The sequence below is a fragment of the Delphinus delphis genome, chromosome 16 (assembly GCF_949987515.2).
Source record: "Delphinus delphis chromosome 16, mDelDel1.2, whole genome shotgun sequence".
NCBI lineage: Eukaryota > Metazoa > Chordata > Mammalia > Artiodactyla > Delphinidae > Delphinus > Delphinus delphis.
In genome coordinates this window covers 70,097,079-70,113,247 of record NC_082698.1, presented here as the reverse complement: position 1 = coordinate 70,113,247, position 16,169 = coordinate 70,097,079, and the positions used below count along the sequence as shown (strand labels likewise).

At 39.0% G+C, this 16,169-nt stretch overlaps 1 protein-coding gene across 1 annotated transcript in view; it reads left to right on the top strand.

Moving 5' to 3' along the window:
- The window catches only part of ARID5B (AT-rich interaction domain 5B), a 189,637-nt gene that overhangs the window by 21,966 nt on the left and 151,502 nt on the right, over positions 1–16,169 (top strand). Inside the window, exon 3 of the mRNA XM_060034940.1 lies at positions 8,492–8,717. Coding sequence (XP_059890923.1) covers positions 8,492–8,717 — 226 coding nt within the window. The remainder of the gene's footprint in view (positions 1–8,491; positions 8,718–16,169) is intronic.

Genomic DNA, 16,169 nt, shown 5'->3' with positions numbered 1-16,169 from the left:
TGAAGCCGGGTCCATGAGACTCAGAAGCCAGTGCTTCCTCAGCTCTCAGTTTCCCCCAGCGTGGGACATCCAGACAGGGGGGACCATTAAAATAAATACTTGTTGTATGCTTTGGGCCCAGCAGAGTTCATGGCTCCTTGGGAGGCACAAGAGAAGTAAAAGTTAAACGTCCTCGCTGTTCAAAAGTCTCTGCAATTCTGGTGTTTATTGTAGGAGAGAGAATTATGCAATTCAGAATCAAACACTGACACCTAACAAAGATTTAACATTATGTCACAGGTAATAAGCACAGTAATTCCCAGTTCAGGGACCAAGTTAGTGTTGATACCATTTTATTTTGCCGAGTAAGGACGTTAAAAAGCAGCTATCAGCATCCATTACCATCCTCATTTTAGAGGAAAAAAAGATGATTGTAACAGCAGTTGAAAGGAGGAGAGGCGAAGTCCTAAACAGCAGGTGTGCAGGGAGCCTCTCCGGATCAGCGCTGCACCCTTCTCTCTGTCCTGGAGGCCCCCTGTGTGGCTCCAGGAACAGAGCTCCTGGGACCGGAGGCTTCGAGTGCCGTTCCCCCACAGAAGAGGGAGGGAGGAAGGAGAATGAAGGCAGGTGTTTATTCCCTGTCCTTACCTGGGAGGTTCCCCCAGGCTGTTGGTGTCCCTCTAAGGAAGAGTCACAGCCACTGGTAGAAGGATCTGCTGGTAACCATCCCCCGCGTTTTTGACGATTTCACCCAGGAGTGGTGATGGCTGAGATGCTGTTAGCCCAGGTTCCTGCACTACCGCTCTCTTAGGGTTCTTTTATATCCCACCAACATCTTTGTCATTAGTCCCTTTGTAAAACCCTCCTTGGATTATCATTACTCAACTGTTCCATGTCTTTCCTGTTGGGATCCTGGCTGATACGAGGGTAGTCCTTAAAATCTAGCATATTTAGCTTCTTGAAATACTCACTGTGTTGTCTTAATTTTTCTCATTTCACCACTGACCAGTGAAAGCTTCATCTTGTTGACCCACATTACCATTCTCTTTTGCCGGACCTTCTTGGACCTCTGATTGGCAACCACGTGCCTGCAGAGTGAAACCTTTTACTCACTTTATAGATGTCCTGTTAGCAGAACATACTAATGTGTAACAGGGAGAGTCATGGGGCAGATGGTACCTTGAATATCAGGTATCTGAGGGAGGCTTGCAAGCAATGGAAGTGGCCAATGCAGCCAGGCCCAGCAGGGCACTTTCTTCCCCTGGCCTGAGTCCATTGGTGCAAAACCCCAGGATGTTTGGGGACAATTAAAGTGAATATGCCGTGTTTTCCTGTTTTCATTCTACGCCCGCCCCCCGCTCGCCAACCCCTCTGATAATACACGTATGTGTTTATTGTCCTTTGGGCTCCATTAACATAGCTGAACATGGCTGTCCTCAGCAATGGTCTGTTGGGTACCACGTGGTGCTATAGGGAAGGTTCCGTTCATGTCTTCTCTCCTGAGGAATGATATATTAATAAAATATATATACATAGGTTTAGCTCTGTTTAACAGAGACCCAGAATTAAAGCTGCTTAAATAAGTTGGGAGTTCAAAATCTCTCATGTCACAGCCTATGGGTAAGTGTTTCAGGGTTAGTATGATGGCTGGGTTCTACGAAGTCGTCTAGAGACCTGACTCCCTCTAGCGTTTTCTCCTGAGAGATGTGCCTTTATTTGTATGATCCAAAGGCATATCCATCCCCTCTGAGAGCCTGACCTGGAAGTTGCGCACATCACGGATGCATCCCATTGGTCAAAACTTGGTCACATGGCCGCATCTGGCTGTAAGGGAAGCAGGGAAGTGGTGTCTGTTTCTGTGCCGAGCAAATTAGCAGTCTGTTACTAAAGATGAAAGGAAGAATAGATGTGGGCAAAAAGTTAACCACAGTTGGGGAGTATTAAATTCTTCTTGTGTCAACTAAGCTCTTTTCTTACACATAAGCCAAGTTGGTAGTACAGTTCCGCTGAATTTGAGTTGACTCTTGAGACGTCTAAATTGAGGACTGGACCAAGGACTGGAGTCTGGATGAAGGTTTGAACCAACTAGTTGGAACCAAACTACGGAACATAGTCATGGCCTTAGAGAGTAACATTGGAATCTCCATGGAGAATGACTTCAAGGAGTGATATGCAGAGAAGGAAGACTGGACCCAGACAGCATATAAAGATAAATGTTTCCTACATTTTTCCTGTAGGGAAATAGAATGAGGAAGGAGAGAAGTTGAACAAAGCAAAGGAACGTAGAGGTGTTCGGCGTTGGGTAGGTATGTTACATGGGCCACTGAGTATCTGTACGCTTGTGAGCAAAGCCACTGGCTCTTTGTTCCAACTGTCTTTTCAAGGATGTTTGTCTAGTGAACGGCCCTGGAAGATGGAGCTAGTGCCTTCCTCCAGAACAAAGGGCAGACATACTTAATGATCAGTATTAAAAGATTTGGGTTGCCTATGCTTGAGGTTCTTCTCCTGAAATGCACCCCACTCTGTAGACATATATCCTCTAGCCCTCTTGGTATCTCTTTTTGGGAATTGGGTATCAAAGATCCAACACAAATGCTGATACTTTGACTACAGCTGTTTCTGTGAGCTATAAACCATCGTTTGTCTCTGACCAGGAGTCTGTGTCCTCTGCAAGCATCCATGAAACTGTGACAAGCTAACTTATAAGTTTGAAAGTAGAGTAAAATCTCAGATTCTTCACAGTTCTTAACAAGAGGGAGGGTTTCAAGTCAAAGATAGAGTTGTTCATTATTAAATTGTTACTAAGACATTAAGCAAAGTTAAGAATAAGAACGGCCTTGGTTAGTGATATAGGGTTTTCAAAGTTTTGGGACTCAAGACCCTTTATACTCAAATTATCTAGGACTGCAAAGGAGCTTTGATTTATGTGGGTTATATCTACTGGTATTAGAAATTAAAACTTAAAATGATTTTAAATGCTTACTAATTTATTTAAAAATAAAGTGACATTTATATGCCAAAAAAATGAATGTCAAGCTGACCCTCATACTTTGTATAAAACTAAGTCAAAATGGATTATACTTCTCAATGTAAAACTATAAAACTTTGGGAAGAAAACAAAGTAGAAATTCTTCATGACCAGGAATTAGGCAAAGACTTCATAGATATAACAGTAAGACCACAATTCATAGAAGAAAAACACTGACCAATTGGACTTGATCAAAGTATGAAACTTTCATTTTGTGAAACACGCTGTTGAAAGAATAAAAAGACAAGCTATAGAACAGGAGAAAATATTTTCAAACCCCATATCTGGTAAAAGACCTGTATCAAGAGGGTACAAGAACTCTCAAAACTCAACGGTAAGAAAACAGACAACCCAATGTTTAAAAATGGGCAAAAGACTTAAACACACACTTCATCAGAAAGGATATACGGATGGCAAATTAGCACCTGAAAAGATGTTCAACATCTTCAGCCATTAGGGAAATGAAAATTAAAACCATGATCAGAAACCACTACGTACATATTAAAGTGGCAATAATAAATTAACAGTGACAGTATCAAGTGCTGGTAAGGATGGGGGACAACTGGAACTCTCCTAAAAACTCTCATTTTGCTGGTTGGAATGCAAAATGTTACAGCCACTCTGGAAAACAGTTGTCCAGCTTCTGCAAAATTAAATATGTACTTAATATATGACTCAACAATCCCTCTCCTAGGTATTTACTCTAGAGAACTGAAAATGTATGTTCACACGAAAACTTGTACATGAATATTTATAGCAGCTCTATTTGTAATCGCCAAAATTGGAAACAACCCAGTGTCTGTCAGTGGGACAGATCCATAACATGAGGTACTACTCAGCAGAAAAAAAGGAACAAGCTGTTGATATAGGCAGCAGCATGGGTGGCTCTCAAAGGCATTATGCTAAGTGAAAGAAGCAGCCTTAAAAGATTTCATACTGTGAGATTTAATTTATATGACATTTTGTAAAAGAGAAAACTATACCAAGCACAGATCAGTAGTTGCCATGTGTACTATGGTATACATAGAACTGTACATAAGAAAAGGAAAATTTACTGTAAATTAATTTAAAAAAATATTACTACAATGAAAATGGGAATATAAAGCCATCATGTAAATGTAACACATTTTTATGAAAATTAACCTTATTTTCAAAAAGAAAGAAAATTAGTAAAAACAGTGGCATTGTTTCACATTTTTGTAAATTTCTTTACTGTCGAGCTTAATAGAGACAGCTGTATTCTCGTATCTCCTTCTGTATTCACTCTTTTGCCATACCATCTGTCTTGTAGTCGTTGGAAAACCCCACTATACACTTGAAATAGAATAAGAGTGAAAAAAGCAAATAATTTCTTAGTATTATTATGATCATTGTTTTGCCCTGTGGACCACCTGAAATAGTCTTGGGGATTCCCCAGGGTTCCTGAGCCACACTTTGAGAACCACTGATATATAATGTACTGTCCCAAATTTCAGCCATTTTCATAGCATCTTGACTTTTTTTTTTTTTTTTTGCCATACCCACATCTACTGGGTTTATTTAATGGCTTTGTTCAAACCGATCCATTGTTTTTTAACTAAAATTTATTTAAAGAGGAAACTTCCATATCTCCTATAAATGGGAAACCAGTACCACTTCCCCATAAGTGGAAAGTTACCACAAAAATAAATAAGCAATGAGTAACTTACATTAAATATTAAAAGGTTTATCCATGAACCATCTATACTCATCTCTGTGTGGCACTCTTTGGAAAACACTAATTCAGAGAAGCAATGACAGTGATGACAGCTAAATCCGATGTACCACTTCAATCATGTTAACACATTTAATCCTCACCATTGCTGTCAGAGATAGACAGTATCATTAACATTTTTTAAAAACATAACGTTTAAAAAAATGGAAGCACAGGGAAGTTAAAGAAGTTGCCCAGTATTCCACAGGGAGTAAATGGCAGGGCTGGGATTTGAACCCAGGCAGTCTGGCTCCAGAGTCCAGGATGAATGCTGTGTTGGCCAGTAGGAAACCTGGATTCCTGTCCAAGTTCTGCCTGAAGTTGGCAGTCGGACATGTCACTGAACCTTACTGTCCTCATCATTAAAGTGAGGGAGGTGGGATAAATTAGGGTGTGGACGTTTATTTAAATGGTGGGTGCCTGCCGGAGGGTCCAGGCAGGTAAAGGAACGGTGGACTGAGTGTAAGGAGATAGGAACGGTGGGGTCAGTGGCAGACTAGAGAACTTGCATCTCATCTAAAGAAAGCAACCTCTACTCAGTTTCAACTTTTTTGTTTTGAGGAGTTTTTTTGTTCTCTTTTTTTCCCCAGATAAGCCTTTATTTTATTTTATAAGAGAAGATAGAAGTCAGGAGACTTTGTGTAAAGTTTCCCAATTGGTTTTTTAAAAAGTAATTAATTAATTTTTGGCTGTATTGGGTCTTCGTTGCTGGGCACGGGCTTTCTCTAGTTGCGGCGAGCAGGGGCTGCTCTTTGTCGCAGTGCACAGGCTTCTTATTGTGGTGGCTTCTCTTGTTGCGGAGCACGGGCTCTAGGCATGTGGGCTTCAGTAGTTGTGGCATGTGGGCTCAGTAGTTGTGGCTCGTGGGCTCAGTAGTTGTGGCTCGCGTGCTCTAGAGTGCAGGCTCAGTAGTTGTGGCGCATGGGCTTAGTTGCTTTGTGGCATGTGGGATCTTCCTGGACCAGGGGTCAAACCCGTGTCCCCTGCACTGGCAGGCGGATTCTTAACCACTGCGCCACCAGGGGAGTCCCAAGTTTCCCTTGGGACTTACAACACTTGGAGAGGCCAGCCATACACATAGGCTGGCTGATACATGACTTCTTGACCAGAGGATCTCCTCTGACTTAGAGGAGTCTGTGATTGAGTATGCTGTTATTATGCAGTGGGAGAAACAAAATCCAAACAACAGAAATGGGCAGTTTGAAACAATGATGAAAGGGGATATGGACTTAGAAAGTATCCCAACGCAGCCTACATAAATATTGATTAGGCTCTGGGTTAATTGAAAAGCCAAAGAGCATTAATAGAATAACAAGGTGTATTTCTTTGTGTTCCTTTTGGGTTGCATTAGAGCCAATTCTCGGTTTGCAGAGCGCTAATGTAATCATGAGATGAGCTTATTGAAATTCTTTTCTTAGACATAGAGACTTGCCCAAGAATGGTGAGTATTAGGAACTTTAGTCAGCAACTGCCTCAGAATAGTAAATACGAACATGTGATTTATGCCATTGTGTGTACAAAGTAATGTTTCCTGAGACATTTTCTATATATATGTTGGCTATTTTGGTTTGGGGGTTGGTTTTTTGCTTCCCCCTCCTCCGCTTATCAGATTTCCTTCTAAATCCTGGCGTTGGACAATGTTGCAGGGCCAGTTTCTCTGTGAATCCACAGTGAAACATACTGGTGGTTTCACAGTTGAGCCAAACTTGGGTTTACGGCTTCTACATGTTTATTTGAATTCCTGCATTTGTTTTTATGCATTGTGTATATATTCAGAAGGTCTGTTTCAGAGAGAGAGAGGAAGGAGGGAGGACTAAACCTGTAGACTGGATCTTGAAAGATGGGTTTATTCATCAATGACATCATGAGGATTGTATTTTCTCTCGGTTAATAAACTATTTGTTCGGCGGGTACTGGAAGCCAGCCAGAGCTAGTCATGCCATTTCTTGGAAAAGTTCTGAAGCAACTGGTAATTGAAATGATAATCATTTGATCATAGTTAGAGCTATTTGAAAATAACACTCATCTCCAAACTTGTCTCTTCTAGGGAACCATATTTGGTGAAACAATACCCAGCCTGAATTTTTATTCTGACATTTAATAATCACCATGTAATAGCTATAAAATGCGTGACAACTATAGATCTTTTATTTCGAGAGGATGGTGTAGTGAATCTGAGTGAAATCATCCATCGAAATGGTACTTTGTAATATGCCCCGTTGCTTATATAAAGTATTAACATTTTTTTTTTCTTGAGCAGAGAATAAAAACAGTTTCTACTTTGTCTCCCATTTAGTGGAAGTTCATATTTAATCGTGATAAGAGAAAGGATTCCGTTACAGAAGTTTTACTTTTCATTTTTGATAGAGTATTTGTTATTTTGCTGCTGCCTAACAAACTCTTCTCAGAGGCAGCTTGGAACTGGATGAGGAAAAGTGAAATTTTAGATCCTACCTTAAAACATTTTTTAAAAACTGAATCCGGGGCTTCTTATTGTGTGAAGCTTATCTTAATAAACCCTTTTTTGTTTGCTTTGGAGTAGAGTGTGTGTGTGTGTGTGTGTGTGTGTGTGTGTGTGTGTGTGTGTGTGTGTGTGTAGGTGGGAGAGAAGGAGGAAAGAGTCATGTTTTACAGCAAAATTAGCCCAAATCACTTGTGAATTCCCTTTGTTTAATAGCTCAGAGACATCTTCCTGTTGTTGTTTGTCAAAAATATTTCTAAGATTTTGTAAGCTTAGGGGTTTTCACAGCTCAGCTTTCTTCAGAAATGTGAAGTAGAAGAAATGGAAGAAGTCAGTTCAAGTTGAAATGTCAAATGCTTCAAATAATTTAACTTAAAACCCAGCGAGATGATCTTCTTAAGCCTTTTCCAAAGAATCTTCGGGAAAGAGAGGCCCTCCTTTGCTCCGTGTACGGATATCTATTAAATATCTTGCTGGATTAATTCTGAGTCAGAAAAGTTGGTCGTTTCCTGGAAGCAATTAAAGGTGCTTGAAATTGAAATTTATGATCCGTAGGAGAAACTTAAGTTTCAACTACTTTTCTCAGATTCAAAGGCTTTCTCCTCACTTGCCCTCTTTGCCTCTTACCCCATACGTATTAAAAGAAAAAAATCAGTTCATTTCTCAACTTACAAAGTTTTTAAGAAACATGAGAATGTGTAAGTTTCTTTCAGTGGGAAGCACATAACATTTATGAAGTATTTCTTTGGGGATTACATCACAGTTTTATTTAATTTTAGGACAAAAGTTAAATTCAATATTTGTGTATAAGCCAAGGGAAAATGTACCATAAACATAGGAATTTGGGGGTGAGTCAGAGTTCCAAGAATCCCAGATTTACTTAGACCATTTATATAGAGACAGACTAACCATTAGTCATCTAGTTCTCACTTTTTTACTTTTGTAAAATTAATGGCACCTAAAAATTAGCTTTCGCCCATGTGGTCAAAGAAGGGAGAGTGAGCTTTGGCAAATAGCATGGCTATTAGAATTACTGTCCAATTTTTGGACATTTTCTAAGCACATAACAAATAAATCCTATAAATTATTCCTCAAGTAGACCACAAGCAGCGAAAAACCATTGAAGTGAAGTGAGTTTCTGAAGGTTCTCTGTCACCAATAAAACACGTTGTCTGCTTACATTAGGTTCAGCCGCTCAAATGGTGTTTCAGATGGGCTTTATTGAAGAACGTATCATTTACTTCAGAACCACCAATAATGTTTTTTGTTCTCCCGCCACTACCTCTTATAGGATGAAGTCATTGCTGTTTCCGAAAAGGTGATTGTGAAGCTTGAAGACCTGGTCAAGTGGGTACATTCTGATTTCTCCAAGTGGAGATGTGGCCTTCAAGCTGGGTCAGTGAAAATGGAGTCCCTGGGAAGGAATGGACAGAAGGAAGCTCTGCTGAAGTACCGGCAGTCAACCTTGAACAGTGGACTCAACTTCAAAGACGTTCTCAAGGAAAAGGCTGACCTTGGTAATTATCGTTTGTACTTCTAAATCTAATGTGTGGGCGTATACAGTAACCTACTTTTTTTATTGTAGGTTTTTCTGGAAACCCTGTCATTCATATATGCATATAATTTCTTTAACCTCAGAGGGACCTGGGAATATGGATGGACAGATGACTGGGGGTGGAAGGGATGGATGTTACCTGTTGAATCACAGGACCTTGTCTGTGTGGAACCCTGTGCTGGGAACTGGGTGATATAATAACACTCAGCGTTTAGCAGCTTCCAGTTGCTGTCAAGGCATAAGACTTAATCGAGGCACCAAAAGTTGAATTAGTGGAGGGTTTAAATATTTGTTCTGAGTAGATACTATGACATTTTTTAACACCACATCAGAATTTCCTGTTTTATGTTGGAAGGAAGGCAAAGTGAGGAAGAGAGATTGCGCTGCTTCACGTGGAGCAGGAGAAGAGTTTCAGAGCAGGGGAACTACTGGTTCACAGCTCACGGCATAGGTTCCCCAGAGTTTTCAGGGTGTAGTGGTTACCATCAACCATATGGTTTTTTCTTTCCTTCCTTCCCTTCTTCCACTATAGGTTTGGGATTTGGAGTAGTTATTCCGTTTAGTGTTTGAATCCTGACTCTGTTGCTTACTTAGCTGTGTGGCCTTGGGCGAATAATTTAACCTCCAAGCTGCAGCTTCCCCATCTGGAAAACCTGGAAACTTTTCAGGGTCACTGGGAGATGTAAGCTACAAAGGGGGTAGCACAGTGACTGGTGTATATTGGTGTATGGAGAGGAGCGCCATAATTAATTCTGTTGCTTTTTCTCAACACTCTCTTCTCCAGTGACTTTTTTGTGTCCTTTCCTGCTTGTTTTTTTTCCTTTGTAACTCCTTGTGGCATTCACTGACTTACTTTCCTAGCATTGCTCAAGACCACAGTTGTTGACCTCTGATTTAGACTACTTATTTCCTCTTTAGGCAAAGAGGAACTTCACTTTTAACATATTAAGGCATCTTTTTCTTTCGTTCTAGCACAATGCTGATTTTCATAGCCCAGTTTTATGCCTTAATGTAACAACTTCCTGTTGGGTTTTTTTTAACCTAGATTTTAACTACTACAACAAACCTAGACTTTTTATTTTAATTGGCATAAAGAGACTGAGTAACACCCGTAACTGACTTGTCTTTCATGTGATTCTGGTTTGTGATGAGCTGTGCTGTGTTTTGGGAATAGCATTAATATTTTCTTTTAGTTTAACAATCAACAGTTTCCTGGCATCTTTTGGTAGATGTCAGGCAGTAATATTTGGGTCATGGTGGCCTGATTGTCATGTGCCCATTTAGAGAAAATTATTAATCTAGTGGTTTTCATTTCAAAATTAAAGAATTTTTTTTTAATCATCTTCCTATACAGGCTGTTAACATGGCCAATTTTGTGAACACACCATGACTAGCCTTCTGACATGTGGTAATGCTGAGTAATACAGCTGTTGTATTACTTGCCTAATATATGATCTAAGTTGTATTGCTATTGTCTTATGTTTTCCTTAACATTAAAACCTTTCTTCTGTTTGTTTGATTTTTTTTTTAGTTATGAAATATACTGTTACTAATAAAAAACTAAACAGGAAACCCATGGGGGAACAAAAGGATGTGTAGATGGTTAAGCTTGATGTCGTGCATATAAACAAGAGTATTTATAGAAGAGTTGTTTTGTATTTAAAATTGATAGTTTATTAATGAATGAAAAGAAACCCAACCTCTTAATTTCATCAAAAGATTTAGAGGTTTTGATCTTCCTGAATTCTAAAAATGTCCATAATTGAACTTTTTAATAATTGATTCCAGAAGAATTTGGTTTATAGTGAACATTCAAAGTACTTAGTGGTTTTTAAATCTTGTTGTTCATTAGACTCACTTAGGAAAATTTTTTAAATAATACTGATTGCTGAGTACAGCTTCCCCAGATTCTTCTTTCAGTAGGATTGAGGCAAGGCCAAAGAACGTGTGCTGATAAAAGGACCTCTAGGTGATTCAGATTTTTTTTTTTTTTTTTTTTTTTTTCCCTTTGGATCTCATTTGGGAGACAGCTCTGTGAGTGATCAGGGCAGAGGAAGGGAAAATAAGCAACAGGAGATTTGATTGGGAAGCTCTCTGGTGAATAAGAAACACCATGTATTTTTTTTTCTTTTCTTTTTTTTTAATGTAAAATACCCCTTTAAGGATAGAATTTGGAGCCTTGAAATTCTACTCAGTTGGTATGAACTGTGGGGAATTTGAGACAAATAGCTTTTGTAATTGGAATGCACACTGTGTTGTAATAATGTGGAAAGAGAAACAAAAACTTTCCTTAATGTAATGAGTTTCCATTATCTGCTTGATCTAAGGTTTACAAGCCTACATTGTGAGGATTTATATTGGGGATATAGGGGATGTCATTTGCTGTGTGCATTCCTGTCCCAGCAACTTTCTCTTCAACCCCTTCCTTTCTCTGTCTGCAACATCAAAATATTTGTTGTCTGTACTTTTCTTTCTACACAGTGGTTTTCTTATCTCTCTTTCTCTTGGCCACACTGAAACCACTTCCAGTACCACATTGTTAATGGAAGTTCACACACTTATTAGGTTTTTCCTTCTGTAAAACCCTTCCAACTCCTCATTGTTCCTACCAGGGCAAGAAGATGAACTCTGAGATTACTTAAGACCCTCCCTCTTTTTTTCTAGTGGAAGTAAGCAAAGAATGGAGCCATCTCACCTTTCTGTGGATAAAGTAAAACTGCAATATGTTATCTTTTTTAGCTGAATTATTTCATCATGTTAAAACATCAATAATAACAAAATAATTCGGTTGACTCTTAAAGAAGGGATTTTACCATCTAAAAGCTAATCAAAGAACTCTTCTTGCTGAGTGTTTAGGTAGAATAAGTTCCCTTTAATCCCAGTTTGTGTCACTTCCTGTCTCTCTGAATAGTAAAAAAACAAGAATGTTCTCACAAATGTGTGTCTGCCAACAAATTAATACTCCACAAAGAGAAACTCTGCCCCAAATGGCAGCTTCCAATAACTGCTGTGACTCAAATCACAACTCTTTCATTTTTTTTATCCCTTTCCCCTTCAAGGACAATATTTGCGGAGGTCATGTTTGCTTTTTAAAAACCTATGGCATTTTCATTTAAGATGGTAAATGGTGACTGAAACTGCAGCTCTAGATAGTGGGGAAACTAACAATCTTTAAAAAACACTTCTGAGGTGTGAGAGTACATTCATCCCCTTCCCTCCCCTTTGTCCTTTTCACAGAAAGAAAGTTCAGTATGAAACCGATTCAGATTGTGACTTTACTCAGTGAGACATTTTACCTTTTTTCAGACAGTTTCATACTGACGTTTATAGAAAAGGAAGAAAGAAAAAATAACTATGTTAAAATAGAAGGGTTAAGGAATGTATTATTCATAAGCATAACGAACACAGGAACCTGTTTTTCCAGAAGAATCGGGTTGATTAAATCATTCACTACACAAGCCTCTAGTTATTTATTTTTGTCTTCAGAATTACAGTACTTAGCTTTTGTTATAAAGTGGACCTGATACCCATATTTGGTATGGCAGTTGGAACTAGTCAAATGAAGAATTATTTCATTTTACAAAACTTTTAACAGCTAAGGAATATAAACACTATCAGTTAAACATAGCATACTTGCATTTTTTATTCCTTGGGCTATAGTTTGAAAAGAAATCAAATTATTTTATATAACACTGCTTCTTACAGAGTTCCTTTAAGTGAAGTATGAAAGCTGCAGTGTAAGGTTTATTGGCCTATAAATATGTCATTATAGTTGGACTACATTTATATGCTTTGGATTGTTGTTTAAGCCAAGAAAATATGTCTCTACAGGTTGACTTTTTATTGAAACCCTTTGAGGCATACAATAGAATGTATTTTAGGCCAAGGTTATTAAAACAGCATTTTCATTTTTTTGCAGCAGACGCATTGTCAATTACGCTGCCACAAACTGTCTGTGGATGGGCAGTTTTGAATGGTTTCATCTCCAAATATGTCTCTAGAAAAAGAAAAGATAGGGGAGTGTGAGCTGAAATCAAGAAAAGAGACCAAAAGATGTGGGTGTGGGTGAATTTAATGCTGGGGGTTCCCTCAGGTTCCCTCAGTTCAGTTTCTGTTTCTAAAGTCCCGTCAGATGGAGAAAGAGTGCCTTCCCCTGTCCCTTCTGCTGCTGGGACTTTTACTGTACTTTGGGGAATAGACAGCATGGTGGTGGTGAAGGAGCAGTGGCTGGGAGGTCAGGAGAATCTTGCCTCTGCCTGTCCTGAAGGTCTGTCACTCACGGCACAAGTCACTGTGTGTTTACACCTTCGGGTTCCTCGTGTGTGAAATGGGTCATAGTGTGTACTTTGTTTATCTCGCTGGATTTCTGAGAAGGTCAATGGAGAAAAAAGATCAATATCCGTGGAAGCATCTGTGGTACTGACGTCTAAGATGGTATTATCATTATTATTACAAGAAGGCGATTCCATATCATAGGGAGCTAGGTGGTATAAAATGAGCTAATTTGTCTCTTGTGAATTTCCCTCATCACATGTTCTAGTTATTTGGGGCAGGGTTTACACTCTTACTGTCTGCCTCAGTAGAAGGCTGTTATTAAAATCCTTCAGGTTCTTTTATTTGTATATATATTATATGTATATATTTGTATATATTATATATACAACTATATGGAGAAAGAATATAAATATATATTTTATATGTTTATATAGAGATATGTATTTATATTTTATATAAAGTTTCTCCCCTTACATTCTGTCAAAATAAGCTGGGCCACAAGTGGCCAGTGGTGTAAATGTCTTCTCCAGTACTTTTAGTTAGAAATTGACTATAGTCTTTGCTTGGAAATTCTGGAGGCCTTGTATTTCAAATGGTTGTTTCAACTTCGTTTTGAGTTTGATATGTCAAGCTGCTTCCTGGGATGTGGATACGGGAAGGATTCTCGATTTGTGTTGAAGAGAACAGTATAAATGTCTCTAATAAGAAGTACGCTAAGGTGCTGACAGTTTGTCATAGGAAGTATTTTTCACCAGAGACATCTGATGAACTTCTTAAGATGGAAGACATGCTTCTCACTAAGCCAATCCTTCTCTTCTTTCCTTCCTTCCTTCCTAGATGTAAATTTTGTATGTATATATTAAACAGTCTTCTCAGGGTATTTGTTGTTTATATTTTAACTTCCATTGCCGAGCTAGCTATACTATTTTTTTCTTAAGATAGAAACTTGGGAAATTTTGGGGATGATATATTGTTGAATTATTCTGTTCGTGGGTATCATGAGGAATCCCTACAGAAGGCCCTCTTCACTGAAACAGATTTGGCCTCCTTGAGTTCAAAATAGAAATCAGTTACACTTGAGGCTTATCAAAAATTTGTAAAGATAATTTCCAAAGGATTTTCTCACAAGCTTCTCTGACAATATTGTGGTGTGAACCATGCATTCTTTAAAGAATCTAATTCTAGCACAGTGAACACAGGAGAAGCATGCTGTCCACGTGCCAACGTGGCTGTTTCTTCAAGAGGCTGCTTCATTTCATTGTAAAGTGACAGCCCAGAGAACCTTTGACAGGAGCAAGTTCACACTTCCAAGAGTCTGTACCCGAGACATCCAAAGCTTTAGAACAACTTAGTGACAGGCCATTTTCTAAGGATCTGGGAACATAGGCAGGAGGTTATTCCATTTCATTTCAAAGTTAAAATTCAGCTTGGCCATGTAATCAAGTAGTTGAAGACTGTCCTAAAATAATGGTAGAATGAACATGTAAAAAGTGTCTTGAGTAAACAACGATGTATGTTGTCTGCACTCAGCCATCTCGGCTACACCTGCTGGAAGGGAAGTCTGTGAAACCTAACCACGTGTGAACCAGTCAACAGCTGGTCATTGATATTGCTGTCTAGATATCATACTGCCATCACTCAGGAAGGCTCATTCCAAGTTAAAACCCTTCCATTTGGAATTTCTGTTGACTTGCAGATCTTCTAGTGTTTCCTAGAGTGATGAACACTTTCTAGGACACCAAATTCAGATCTTTTAATAATGGACTGAAGGTTAGATAGTCAACTGAAGAGAAGTCCATAGAATATAAGACTTTATTCTTACTTTTAGAATTGGAGATGTTGGGGCAGAAGTAAGAAAAAAGTGCAATTGGAACTTAAGTGCTATTTTTAAGTATTCAGGTTACTAGTATTCACCTCCTGGATACAGTGTTTGAACAAGGTAAGAAACTCATGCTTTTTGGGGAGCGCTTCATAGAATTGTCAGGCTGGACACTGGTACAGTTGATACTTCCTCTCCCCCTTTCCTTGAAATAGTCCTCAGTTCTGTCCTTATTTGGCTTGTTTTAGCCAAATCCCAATTTTTTCAATTTTCCACCAGGATGTGGTTTCAGAATCCTTCCCCATCCTGGTCACTCATCTCAGGACACACTTTGGTGGTTCTTTTATACCAACTTACCCATTGTTGGAAGAGAACCATGGCACATGCGTCAGGCTTGGCACCCTCCGGGTAGGAATGACACGGGCAAAACTCTCGGAATCTCTTCCCTGAAGCTGTATGGCCTTGACTTTTCTACTCCTTAGGGCAAAAAGGAGGGAAAAGATGTTATTCAACCACTATACCTCCTGAATTTTAGTTACCTCTGTTTTTGCTTGTGTTTTTTTTTAAACAGTAGTGTTAAATGTAGACTACTATCTAATGAACATCATTGTCAACTAACGTGGCAGGAGGTTTTGTGGCTCAATATCATTGCCGTGCCTTTCAAGTTTCTGCAATTCCTATAGTTGTATATTGTAGCATTTAGGGTAGGACTGTAGTATTATTGCCTCAATAAAGATCCACAGTTGAATACCAGCTTGGTGTCCAGCTTTGTTTAAGCTGCTCTGATCAAATAAGATAAAAGACCAGCACACACGTCTTCCCTAAATTATCATATGTGTTAGTTTAGTTCATTATCATCCTCCTGGACTCTAGCTGTTCTTGCTTTTTTTCATTCTCTGTTTTCTGGTGTATGGCCAATACCTTTGATAAAAAAAGACCATGATGGAGAAGGCAACCAACCCATACTTTTGTTTCAGTCTCATTAATAAAAATGTGAATATCACAGTGAAAAAGCTGTGGTAGTCACCATCTGATGGGAAGATTACCAAAGATGAAAGAAATTCAGCTGCGGTCTGAGTCCCTTGCTAATATATATGTCCCCTTTAGTTTCTGGTTACATACCCAGGGTCTTTTGGAAAAAGTCTTCTAGGCATCCTTGGCTTCTTGCAAGCTCATAAATATCTGGTATTATAGATAGATAGGCACACTTGGAGCAATACTTCCATTTGTATTTGGTGGTAGGAGTCTACTGTGAGGAACAAACCTGATTGGTCCACGTGGTCTGTTAAGCATCCTTGAACAGTGCAACATCGCACCTCA